This window comes from Ursus americanus, chromosome X (genome assembly GCF_024610735.1).
Source record: "Ursus americanus isolate L20-20 chromosome X, mUrsAme1.1.p, whole genome shotgun sequence".
Lineage (NCBI taxonomy): Eukaryota > Metazoa > Chordata > Mammalia > Carnivora > Ursidae > Ursus > Ursus americanus.
Window position 1 is genome coordinate 19176486 of NC_142164.1, and position 13618 is coordinate 19190103.

Genomic DNA, 13618 nt, shown 5'->3' on the forward strand with positions numbered 1-13618 from the left:
ATAGGGTCTAATTGTTGCTAATCTAGTTTTAACTTCTTGTAATTACCCTCAACTAGGAAATAGAGCCTGCAGAACACACTCCTTGTGGTTAAGACATGGATCCAGAGTAGGAGTGTAATTACTTTTCAGCCTCTCAGGGGTTCTGCCTAGCCTTCTATGTAGATGTCATGTGGAAATGCTTCATCCGCTCCATGCATACATGTCTTTCTTTTTCTTTTTTCAGGAGTTTATTTAATGTGTTGGCCATTGGGAAATTTTTTTTAAAATCTACTAGTCTGAGATTAACTAAACTTAGAAACTTTCAACGACTTCCCATTGTCCTTAGATGAAGCCCAAATGCCCCGTGGAAGTGACCGACATTACCTGTCATGACATCCAAGGACATGGAGCCCACCTGGAGCCCCTTTAATTGCCAAAAAAAAAAAAAACCATGTAACTCTTGCCCCAGTCTCCAGTCTCATTTTCTGCTTTCTTTTTTTTTTTTTTAAGATTTTTTATTTATTTATTCGGCAGGATAGAGACAGCCAGCTAGAGAGGGAACACAAGCAGGGGGAGTGGGAGAGGAAGAAGCAGGCTCATAGCGGAGGAGCCTGACGTGGGGCTCGATCCCATAATGCCGGGATCACGCCCTGAGCCAAAGGCAGACGCTTAACCGCTGAGCCACCCAGGCGCCCCATCATTTTCTGCTTTCTTGCTCTCAGAGCTTCTTTCCTCTCAGAATTTCTTTAAGTTCCCCAAACATGCCTCCTCAAAACTTTCACACATGCTGTGCTTTCTCCCCTTCCTCACTCCACTTATCATCTGGCTCATTCTTTGGGTGCCACCCAGTCTCTTTATGATCTGTTCTTAAGGCACCACAACTTTTTCATTACTTCATTATAAATTTCTCTGTAACTGAATTATCTGAGTGATCATAGATATAGATGTACAGTCACATAAATATATATCCTTTACCTGGATGATAAACTTCACAAAGGCAGTATCTGTGTCTGTCTTGTTTGAACATTACATCCCCAGCACCCAGCACGTGCTTAACACAGAATCATTGTTCAATAGATATTTGTTAATAAAAGAATACAAAAGAGCCATCTAAATCCATTTCATTTATTTGATAAAGCATTATCTTGCTTTCACTCAAGATGTGGTTATTTAATCTTGTTGGCCAATTAATTTCACTTTGTTCCCAAAACCACAGTGTATCTCTGTATTCCCCATCTTTCACAAATGTATGTAATTCCCTGAGGGAGCTGGAGGAGAGTGTACAACTCAGGATAGCCGATCCCTACTGGTGAGAAATGTGTCAAAGTGCGTGTCTTACTCATGTTGGTCAGAAGCTTCCCTGAAGAACATAAAAAGCAACACTTTTCTATTATTGTGCTTTGGTTGACACACTGCCTCTGCAACATGAATAGATTTCCTCTATTTAGTGAAACATTATGTTAATGATTGGACAGAGTAATTAATAGCAAATCAGATTAAATTTTCGTGTCTCTATACAAGCCAAAGAAAAATTATCCTCATTAACCTGATCAGCACAAACTGTCATACTAGATTAGAAGAGCTCCAGCTTCAATTTATACTTCAACCTCCACTGTTTTGGCCAGATGGCTTGCTGGTACCTCAGTGGCTGCTCAGGAGAGAGGGAGAGGAAACTGGAAATGGGTAAGTCAGGGGCAAGAAGAAGCAAAATGGGTTTCAGCCTTGGCCTGAAGGAAGCTTGCCTACAGTACCTGTCTCCACATGGGAACCCCATCCACATTAGCATTTCTATACAAAGGAGCCAGGCTAGGAAGTGGGAGAAGGCAGGATGGTTCTCAGGGCAGTGATACTAATTAAGAAAAGTTAAAAATTGTGTTCCAGAGCAGTATACCTAAAAGTAGAACTCCCAAGAGAGGGCCTAGAGACAGATTTCTGGACCTTAGGAGCAGAGGACTGCCAAGGATTAGACAGGTATCAGGAACCCAGTCAAATGAATTGGAGTTCTGAGGGCATTCTGGCAGAGGCTCCAAGATTTCTAAACTTTAACGTCTTCTTTCTTCATCTTCTCAAGCTCTACAGGCTCCTCAAGTTTACCTTCTATGTCCAGCTTCACCTGTAGTGCAAGATCATTGCTGGCATAAAAATGAATGAAGACACAAAGTGTGGGGACACGGTGTCAGGTCTCACTACTCTTCCAGCTGATCAAGATTGGAGTTTAATAAAGCTGATATCAAACTGTGTTTCACACTACTAGTAAAGTAACAGGAGGGATTGTGTAACAAACACATCAGAACTTATACATCTAAATGAGACTTATCTCCTTCACAGAAATCCACTGGGAAACTAAATAGGTATTCCACTGATGCTAAAAACAAAATCACTGGAACTTCCTTTTCGAGTATTTACTTTATATTCTTAGATACATTTTTTTAAATTCCCTCAACTGAGGTTAACTTTTTCATCTTTTGAGGATGCATTTGCATTCTACAAATGGTCAAAAGTCTTTCCCACAGGAGTTTTTGAATGCCTTCAGCACAATTAAAATTGCAAAAGTGATTTACCAACTATGGTCCTGTTGTGGCGAAAATGCCAATCACAGGGATGCTTGGGTGGCTCAGTTGGTTGAGCATCTGCCTTCAGCTCAGGTCATGATCCTGCGGTCCTGGGATTGAGTCCCACATCAGGCTCCTGGCTCAGCGGGGAGCCTGCTTCTGCCTCTGCCTGCTGCTCCCCCTGCTTGTGCTCTCTCTCTGACAAATAAATATAAAATTTTTAAAAAAGAAAAAGAAAAAGCCAATCACAGAATTCCTCCAGTGCTTTAGTATTTTTATCTTATTAGCCTGATTGACTTCCTTTGAGAAGTGAATTCTACATGGATAGTATCATTGCTAGCAGAACAATACGAGTCCATTATCCTCATCCATAGTCGGATTCTGCACCCATCTTAGGGTCTATGGCATGCTACAGTTTGCCTCTGAAGATTCTATCATTTGTTTCTCGGTCATATTAGAAAACCCATTTTCCACCCTGGTTACTATTCTGCTTGAGAACACCTTGTTTTGTCAAGTTTCCCTTGAAAGTTCAAAACAAATGTCAAGTCCTTCCTATTTTCATTCATCACTCAAAATGCATTGACTTCTTTTCAGAAACTTTGCTTGTGTTTAGGGTTTCTTCCAGAACAAGTTAGCTTCTTCCTCCAAATTGGATTCTTCAGCCATCATTCTCACAGTTGCAAGGTATTAAGCCATTTAATGAAGCAAACTCTGACCTTTTCAATATTTCCATCAATCCTGTGAATGATGAGATGACCAATTCATGCATCATCAAGGACACTGTTCCTAAACCTTTCCTGGTACTCCCAATTCTTGCTCTCTATATTATTCGGCTCCTCATAAGTATCTCTTAACACATAAAGTATCTCACTTGCAAAATTCATTTCACATAATATTTGACATTGATCCTTTGCTCTTAACAATAACCACTCATTTTTTTCAGTGACATGAAAGTGGCATGCACTGCACTGCTGATGCTAGCTAGTTCAAGACTGATTGGTTGATGTTGCCGATTTTGCTCCTGAAAGTTAAAACATGTTGCCAGTCAGACCTTGGTCACAGTTCCAAATGTTGAGTAACAACTTCTCTTTGGGTTGTATAGACATGGCCTCAAGAACAATTGTTTAAGAAATTAGGACACTTATATTGTCCTTTCTCTTTCATGCATTCTGTAATCATCATCCTAACCAGGACTAAATGAAGGTCATTGCCTTGTGGGTTTGGAGGAAGATAAGTAGGGTTTGGAAGGGCCCCTTGACATGAGTCTCAGCCTAGTTACTGACATATACCTGTTACAGTACCCTACAGTATTTGTCTGATCCCATCTCTTAAGGATCTACAGCATGTGGTAGTGGTTAAGATAGCAGGCAGTGGTGTTAGAACTGGGTTTGAAACCGAATTTGACCGCTCACTAACTTGGTCCCGTGAATCACTTTCACAAAACTGCTGTTTCCTTATTTACACAATGGAACTGACATCCACCTGCAAAGTTCATGAGGCCTAGATGAAATAACACATGCAAAAAAACTTAACATGATACCGGCACATAGCTACCTGCTATTAATTGGTGGGAAGGCTAGTCTGACTTAGTAAAAACCCAGAATATCTTTCAAACCTATAAAGTAATAGCTCCACTAATATTGACTCTTCTTGTTTAGACATTTCCTTCACAGGGGCACCTGGCTGGCTCAATCATTTAAGTGGCTGACTCTTGATTTCAGCTCAGGTCATGATCTCAGGGCTGTGAGATCGAGCCCCCTGTTGGGCTCTGCACTGAGCATGGAGCCTGCTTAAGATTCTCTCTCTCCCTCTCCCTCTGCCCTTCCACCCCTGCTCTCTCTCTTCCTCTCTCTTAAAAAAAAAAGAAATTTCCTTCACAGACTAATTTCAGAAACATATCCCATTCCAGTCATGGTACAAGAAAAGGCTGTGACTCAGGCTTGTGGACATATTTCTGTCTTTCTGAGATAAGACCCCCAGCAGTTATTCTTAAGCTAAAGACACCCTGGACCTTTAACTTTCCCTGCTATCATGGCCTTGGTTCTGTCTTTTTTTCAGCTGCTACTATGACTACCCAAGGACTGAGAGCTTCCATGAATTCTCTATGTGTCTATGTACCAGGCTGACTTTATGCAAATGAACTTTCTTGTCACCGGATTGATTGAGGTATTATTCTTTGCTATTGTTCCTTCCAAATATGTACAGTGAATTGTATTATGGAATAGATCACTTAATGGGATCCAGAGAAGTATAGTCAAGTTTCACATGTAAATGAAACTTGCATTAATTGCCCTTATGATTCTGCTTAAGGTATTAATTTACCAAACACATCCTTTCTTTTTGTGAGGTTTACTTTTTGGGTATTAATCCCAACTGTGATGATACATCACTTATCTGAAAGTTCCCTTCCTGGAAACCATAATTTTCTAGTACTCTCAGAGCTAAAAAACTAAGGCTTAACCTTTAAAAATCTTAGAGCAGGCAGAAGAGATGATATAAAATCTATACACCAAAACTCATGCAGAGTACTTATAGAAAAACTCTTAAGGCTCTCAATCTTACTTTATACACAATTGTAACTTTGCTTGGTTTCTGACTCCAGAGTAGAATAGAAAATGTCAAAGGGCTACTGAAGGCATAAACAACATTATCAGAAAGCAAAGACTTTGGAAAGGAGACGGGATAGTTCTAAAAAACTGGACAGCCTGGGGCCATTTATTGGATGATTAAACAGTCTGATCCACCTCAACATAGCTCCTAAGGACACCCCTTACATCCCAGCCCAACTCAACGATTAGTGTCTATAAAGATGGCTGTAATCAACCTGAAAAGGGCAAATTATGTCAGGTTCACTTGGCATGAAAAGACAGAGACCTATCTATTTGAAACAATTACAATGAAAAGGACTTGGCTCGTGCAAAGATGTTTCTATTATTTGGGACATGCGCTTGCAAACATTTCCTTCCTGGCCAATGCCAAACGGATCAGATGTTAAGGTATCTGCCAACCAAGGCATGTCACACTAGGTTCTGCCAGGCTGGTTTCAATAAACAGATAGGGTTTGTGGTGAGCACATTGTTTGTATGTAAGTAAAACAGATGCTGGTGAAACAGTCTGAAACTGTTTCTCTCCCCTCCCTGAAGTGGCACACTTGTGATTACCACCAGCCTAGGCGGGGTCTGAGTTATTTGAGTTATTTACAACGTTGAGCTAATGAGGTGGCTGTTTTGCTGCAGGTATGTGGGGGGTGAGGGGTGGGGAGGACGGGATTGTTCTCCAGGGATGAGTCCTGAAGCTCCAGAGAGTTTATTAACACTGCCCTTTAGACAAAAATGATACTTGGGGTTGGCCGTTTTGCCACACCACATTCCAGACAAAATGTGCCCTAGCAAGAAAGGAAGATATTGATAAAGAAAATTATTTTTCCAGGTTTCTAATGAAGTCAGGGCATTTTCTCTCACCTTGTTACCAGTAATAAACATGTGGGGGTGGGGGCAGGGGGAAATGCAAAATAATGGCCTTCCAAGGAGCTGTTTTGCACTTGCTTTTAATAACTCCCCCTGAGCCTATCTCCCAGTGAAATTCTTTATAGTTAAAATGCCTTCTTCAACTAAGACAGGTGCGACCAATTAAAACCATCAACTCTGCAGTGAATGAGGCGCTAACTCCTTAATCCCAACAATTAGCGTGCAAAAAAGGAAGGAAAGTGAGGAAAGAAGCAAGTTATTGGCTATAAGAACAGGAGCCACTTACAAACCTTGCTGCAAGTAGGTAATAGGTTGATTACAAGTAACTATACTGTATCTGTATAATATGACTTATGTATGTATCTTATATAGACACTTATATGAAATATGGTGTGTGTATATATTCATACCTAAGTATATGGGTAATATGAGTGTCTGTGTAAATAGGGACCTTAATGCTGGGGCCGTTTAGTGGAGGGATAGAGACCAATACGCTTCAGCATTGCTCCTGATAACACCCTATGTCTCAGCCCAGCCCCCAGTAATGAGTGTCCATAAAGATGGCTTGGAGTCATCCAGAAAAAGTTAAATTGTATCAGATTCAATTGGTATAAGAAGAAAGAAAGCTATCTGTTTGAAACGATTACAATGAAAAAGACCTTGTTCCCTTCAAGGGATATTTCTATTATTTGGGACGTGCACTTGTGAAGAGTACCTCTTTCCCTGCCAACTGCAAACACATCAGGTGTTACAGTATTTGCCAACCAAACCAGGTCACACCAAGTTCTTCCAGTGTGGGCATCGGTCCCTGTGTCAGCATTTTGTGTCTGTGGGGTGTGTGTGTGTGTGTGTGTGTGTGTGTGCGCGCACACACGCGCATGCACATGCTACCTCAAGTTGGGGTGTATTTGTGCATGTAGGAATGGGGGTATGTACTTTTTAAATGAGTTCAATCTAGTGCACATAGTTTCTGCTCAGCATCTTGCCTTGACTATCATTCTTTCTAATTTCCTGTTCTGGTGCCCTAGTTTGCCTTTTTCAGTGGGGATCCCATGGGTCAAGTTTGGCCTAGTTGGAGATTGCTCAGATTATCTGACCCTGCCCACCTGTTGAGCCAGCAATGCCATTGCATCCTGTAGCCTCAACTGCATCCTCTTGCCAAAGTTGCCACCTGTTCTTTGGTCCATTCTGGCCAGAACTACTTCCTTGAAACCAACCTAATGACCCTGCTTAGGCTAAGTTAAGCACTAGGGCTGGCAGAACCAGGGGCAAGAAGCTAGGTGACAAGGTTGGACTGCAGGATTTTGCACAGTATAAACCAGGATCCCTTGGAGACAGTGGGAACCTAAAGGCATGAGAGGCTGCCCGATGTGGGGACTGCCAATTTTGGGTGGGAGGAAGCATACTGGGAGCTCCCAGAGTCCTTGATCAAAAAGAAACCCAAGTGGAGAAGTGAAATGAGAGCCAAGGGTGGAAGTGGCTGGGTCATCAGTGACAGGAAGGAGGAAGAGAGGAGGAAAGGCAAAATATGGAGTGTGCTGAATATCACTCCAAAGAGAACAAGGAAGTCCCAATGCTTCCTAGGAACACACCAGATAGCCATTTATTGAGAGACTACTATATACCAAGCACTTGCCCGGCACTGTGCATGTATCTTGGTAAACAGGACATAGCCCCTTCTCTCAAGGAGCTCAACTGCATATTTGAAGACATAAGAAGGAAGTTCTTTTTCATATTTGTGTGTGAAAAGTTCCACAGTAGTTGTAAGAGAAGGCTTCCTGGAAAAAATGGCATTAGGCCGGTGAATAGTAGGGAGGGGAATGAGTATTTAAAGGCCAATCACTTGGCTTCAGGATAAAATCCAAATTCCATGGCCAGGAATAGAGGCCCTCCATGAACTGGCTCCAGCTTCTCAGGTCTCAGTTGTTGCCACCATGCCCACACAGTCTATATGCAGCCACACTGGATTACTTGCAATCGTTTGGACATGTATACTCTCTTTCACTTCCAAACCACTGCAGGTGATGACTGCTTTGCCTAAAATGGTCTCCCCAGGCACCACCCATGCAATCCTGTTATTTGTCTTGACTTGGCTGAAATAACACCTCCACTTGGCAGTCTTCCCTTAAACTGACCAAACCCCCTCCCTCAGACTGGTTTGGATGAGTTTGCTAGGGCTGCCATAACAAAGTACCACAAACTGAGTGGTCTAAACAACAAAAGTTTACTTCCTTAAAATTCTGGAGGCCAGAAGTCCAGGATCAAGTCAGCATTGATTTCTTCTGAGGGCAGCAAGGGAGAATCTGTCCCATGTCTCTCTCCTAGCTTCTGGTGGTTTGCTGGCAATCTTTGGTGTGTCTTGGTTTGCAGACATAGCATTCCAATCTCTGCCTCCATCTTCACATGGCATTGTTCCCGTGTGTGTCTTTGTGTCTGAATTTCCCCTTTTTATAAGGACGCCAGTCATATTAAATTGGAACCTACCTTAATGACCTCATTTTAACTTGGTTACCCCTGTAAAGACCCTATCCAAATAAGGTCACATGCTGAGGTACTGGGCATTAGGACTCCAAAATATATCTTTTTTTTGGCGACAAAATTCAGCCCATAACAATGACTCTTCCCAGGACTAACATATGACCCTGTAATTATCAGAGTATTAATCAACCTGATTATAATTGTCTGTTTACTTGTATGTCTTTTTCATCGAACTGCAAGCTCTGTGAAGACAGAAATGATGCTTTCTTCATTGTTGTAACTCTAGTACTTGAAACAAAATCAAGCACACAGTAGGTATTCCATACGTATTTGTCAGAGTATAAGTGTCATTTCTTTGATCAGAGGTCACTCCCTTCACATGGGCTGTGGACCTTGGACCTTCCAACCTTTGCAGGGGCCATAAAATGCTGTATCCCCCTGGTCTCCTGCATCTTCAACTTCTCTCTTTCTAATCAATTCTTCTTCTTAATGGTATTCAAATATTTTATATTCTTTCACATTGTAAGAACAAACATCTCCCCTTAAGCTCTGTTCCAACTCTCACCAAATCTATTTCTTTTCAGAGACAGGCTTCTCCAAAAAATTATCTGTACATAGTGTTATCTACACTTTTTATTCACTCCTGTATCTCACTCCAGTGTGGCTTCTGCACCCATCGCTCTACCAAAAGTTCTGTTAGTAAGGTCATCAGTATCCTCCATGTTATCAGATACAATGGACTCTTCTCTGTCCTCAGCTTGCTCTTCCTCTCAGCAGCCTTTAGTACAGTTTACCAGCCTTTCCTCCCTAAACAATTCTTTCCTCAAAAAAAGAATTTCTCTTCCCTCTACTTGGATGTATGGATTTCCTCCTATCTCTCTATCGCTCCTCAGTCTTATTTACTGGTTATTCTTCCTCTACATGGTGGAATTCCCAGAGCTCCATTCTGAGTTCTCTTCTTCTAAACTGCTTCTCTACAAGATTTCACCCATTTCCAGGCTTTTAAATGCCATCTACATGCTGATGGATTCTAAATTCATATTTCTAGCCCAGATATCTCTTCTGAGTTTCAGACCAATATATTTAACTCCTAGTTAACACCCACTGCTATATCAGAATACTCTCATACAAAACGGATCTCATCATTTCTCTTCTTCCCCAAATGTGGAGCTATTTCAGGGCTTTCCCATCCCAGTGAGTGACCCAACCACATATTCAACTCACAAACAAGTAACCTGAGAGTTATTACTGATGCCTTCCTCTATACTTCATCACCAAACCCTATCATTTCTACCTTTGAATATATAGAGCTCAATTCATTTCTCCCCATCTCTGCAACTACTCCACACTACCATCATTTCTCACCGTGTAATATTGTAATAGTGCCGTAATTGGCTTCTTAATGTTGATTAGCCCCTAGAATTAAAAGTCATTCTGTACATATCAGCCAGAGTGATTTTAAAGCATAAAATGGATCACGTCACTTTCCTAAAAAGCCTTCAAAGAGTTCCAATCTTACTTACGATGAAATCCAGTGAAACCTTGTATTATCTGGTCTGCCTACCTCCCAGCCCCACCTACCACATTCTTCCCCTTGGTCACCACACTTTAACCACACTAGCCTTTTCTCTGATCCCAAACACTTCAAGGTCTTTACCACTGCAGGACCCTGCTGTGGGCTAATCTCTCTTTTGAAATCCTCCCCTCTCCTACCCCACCACATAACTGATCTTTGCCTGTCTTATTCTTACTCATCTTTCTGGTCTCTGTTCAAATGCCATATTTTCAGAGAAGTCTTTTCTGATACTTCCAACCCAATCCAAATTCGTTATCCTTGTTATATTCCTTCCCAGCAGACTGATTTTCCTTCACAGCATTTGTCATAGCATCAAATTATGGAGGAATCATCAATACATATGTGGTACTTGAAATAATAATAATCTACTAGGGAAGGAAGACATATAACATTCAGCTAGTCACCCAGCAAGTATTCCTTGGGTGTCTCCTATTCCAAGCATTCTTCTAGGCACTGAAGATGTGGTGGCAAACCACCAGATAATGTGATTACTGCTTTAACATAGGTCCACTATGAGTCCTTGGAGACACAGGGCAGTATCCCTTCACTCAATGTGTTGGATGGGAGAAAATGATCGGGGAAGTCTTACTATTGAGGATGATAATGCATGAAAAAGATGAAGGGGCATTACCTACGTGAAAAACAAATATGGGCAGGATCTTCCAGGCAAAGGGAATGAGTAATGATGCACAGGTGTGATATGGTAAACTGAGATGGAGTCTGGTGGGAGAAGAGACTAGGGAAGGAGGCAGAAACAGGGTCATGGAAGACCTTGATTTCTATGCTGAAGAGCTCAGATTTTATCCTCTGAAGATGGGTCTGCTGCGTGTAGTGCACTATGCTGGGTACTTGAGTGTACAGCTAGAAAGGACTTTCTTTCTCTGTCCTTGAAGGATTTATAACCTCACTAGAAAGATAGGGCATATACATAAAACATAGAGAGCAGTGAATGCTACTTGTCAAATGAAGGGAAATAATTTTTCAGGGGAAGAAATGACATGAACAGGACAGTCAGGGAGAGAGAAGGTAGAACTTGAGTTGGGTCTTAAAGGAAAAAATGGGGCAAATTTATCTAACTAAGCAAGGGACATTTTGAGCATTTTTGTTTGTTCCTATGTCCTACTAAATGCTTTGTTAGGTCTTTACATTAGGTTGTTTTCTATTAATTATATAATTACTCTTAAAATTAGGGTAAATAAGAATATTGGGATTTTATATACAGAGATTCTCTTTATAGACAGTGCTCTCAAGAACTACATAGTCTATAATGTGAAAAACATAAATGCTGAGCCATTTGAACACCAAAGTCGCCAAGGCTGTAATATCGTTGAGGTCAGAAGCTGTATCTATATTGTTCACTATTCTATTCCTAACACCTACCATAATCGATGCCTGGATAATATCAGGCTCTCAATAAATATTTTTCAACAAATATTTTTCATTCAATAAATATTCAATAAATATTTTTTATTCAATAAACAAATACGTGTATTCTCTCCCTTATCACAGCAGAATCTTTTTGATCTCCCTCTCTCTTAAAGTGTCACTTGAATATACCAGTTGATAATGTTAAGTAGCTGGCAAAAGATACAAAAAAAAGAAACAAAAGCACAAGTGAGGCCAGCAAGGCAAACTCAGGTACATAGCAGAAGGAGGACCTGGGAGGAGAACAGAAAGAACAAAATGAAAACACAGTGGGTAGCCGTAAATGGTAGAGAAAATTCAACTTAGAAAAGAGTGCCTTGAGGCAATCCACATGCCTAACAAATTGTGTATAATGCACATATCTCTAAAACTAGTCTTCTAGTGGGTTCCCATATATTTTATTAGATCCCACCTTTATCTTTTTTTAATCTTATGGGGATAGCACAGTTATCACTCCTCCTTCAACCCCAAATCTTCCAGTCTCATTTATAAAACACACACACACACACACACACACACACACACACACACACACACACGAAATTGAAGACAACTAAAACACACTTGCCAATACCTACTTTCATGATTGAGCTTTTGGGGGGATTATATGCAGCAACTATTTATTTTTTATCCCAGAATAGTTCCCCTCTTAGGAGGTGCTCCTCCCCTCTAAGTACAAATATGTTCAAGGAAAACTAGATAATTTCAAGGACACCAAGACAAATCTACTAACTCTTTCCCCAAAGCAGCTAAATAGATTATTTGGGGGATTAACCAATATTTTACCTCATAAATATTATAATCTATCCTATGCTTTCCTAATCAGGCTGAGAGTTCCCTGAGGATGAGGACAGACAGTGCCTTGACCTTCAGACTGCCACCATTTTTGTCAATTGAATGGAACTCGTCATTGTAGGATCAAATCCTCAGCTTCCACAGTGCCTCCTTGACATCTTTGTTTTTGAGGCTGTAGATAAGGGGGTTACACATGGGAGTGACAACCGTATAGAGCAAGGAGAAGGTTTTGTTGAGAGCTGGCACTTGACCAGCCAAGGGCACAGCATAGACCAGGATCAAGGTCCCATAGAACAAGGTCACAACTACTAGATGAGAAGAACTCGTAGAGAATGCCTTCTGCCTACCAGTCATGGAAGGTATATGCAAGACCATGGCAAGAATCTTCCAGTAGGAGGCTAGGGTTAGTCCAAAGGGGGCCAAAGTCACCAGCACTGTCAGACTCATGCAGACTAAGTTGACCAGTTGTGGATCTGAGCAGGAGAGTTTCTGCAGAGGTTTTAAGTCACAGAAGAAATGGTCAATCTCATTGCTACCACAGAAGGTCAAACTGGTTACCATAGCAGCTTGGAATGCAGCTGCCACTGTGAAGCCACTAAACCACGAACCAATTACTAGCCCCACACATATGGTTCCATGCATCAGTGTTGGATAGTGCAAGGGCCGGCAGACAGCCAGATAGCGGTCATATGACATCACTGCCAGAAGATAGCATTCAGTGCTGCCCAGAGCCCCAAAGAAGTAAAGCTGCATAACACAGCCTGCCATGGAGATCACTCTGTTCTTTCTCAACAAGTCCACCAGCATCCTGGGCACAATGTTGGATGTATAACAGACCTCTAGGCATGAGAGGTTTGCCAGAAAGTACATTGGTGTCTGGAGTCCCCGCTGAGTGCTCACCAGAACCATGAGGAGGAGATTCCCAGATATGGTGGCTAGGTAGACAATGCCAAACACCAGGAAGAGCAAGGGACCCAATCCCTTGAGGTCTCCAAACCCTAGGATGATGAACTCAGTCACCGTCATAGTGGTATTTCCTGGCTCCACAGAAGTCAGAAGTTCCCAAGGAAGTGTCAGTTTCTCCATCCTGTTATATCAGATCCCTCAGCCACTAAGATTCCCTACATGGTCCATTTCTATCAGTTGTTAGAGCTCTGCACTGATGAGGGCATTTCCTGGGGATTGTTCTCATGGTAGCCAGTTAAATTTGCCTGCAGAAAAGCTATTTTATAGAAATCAACTGAACCTGTCATTTCATAAGGGGTGGAATAGATGAGACTAAATGGTAGAAGGAATGGCTCAGTGGAAATCTACCCCATCCTTTAGGGAACAATCCAGAACACAAC

General features: G+C 41.6%; 1 protein-coding gene across 1 annotated transcript; it reads right to left on the bottom strand.

The window, feature by feature from the left end:
• Positions 1-12395: 12395 nt before the first annotated feature.
• Positions 12396-13358, bottom strand: LOC123780195 (olfactory receptor 11A1-like). Its single transcript, XM_045778984.2, has one exon. The coding sequence runs from the start codon at positions 13356-13358 to the stop codon at positions 12396-12398; it is 963 nt and encodes a 320-aa protein (XP_045634940.2).
• Between the last annotated feature and the right edge of the window lie 260 nt (positions 13359-13618).

What these genes read in the sequence shown, in the direction of transcription:
- LOC123780195 (XM_045778984.2), bottom strand. Translation starts at nt 13,358, where the DNA reads ATGGAGAAACTGACACTTCCTTGGGAACTTCTGACTTCTGTGGAGCCA.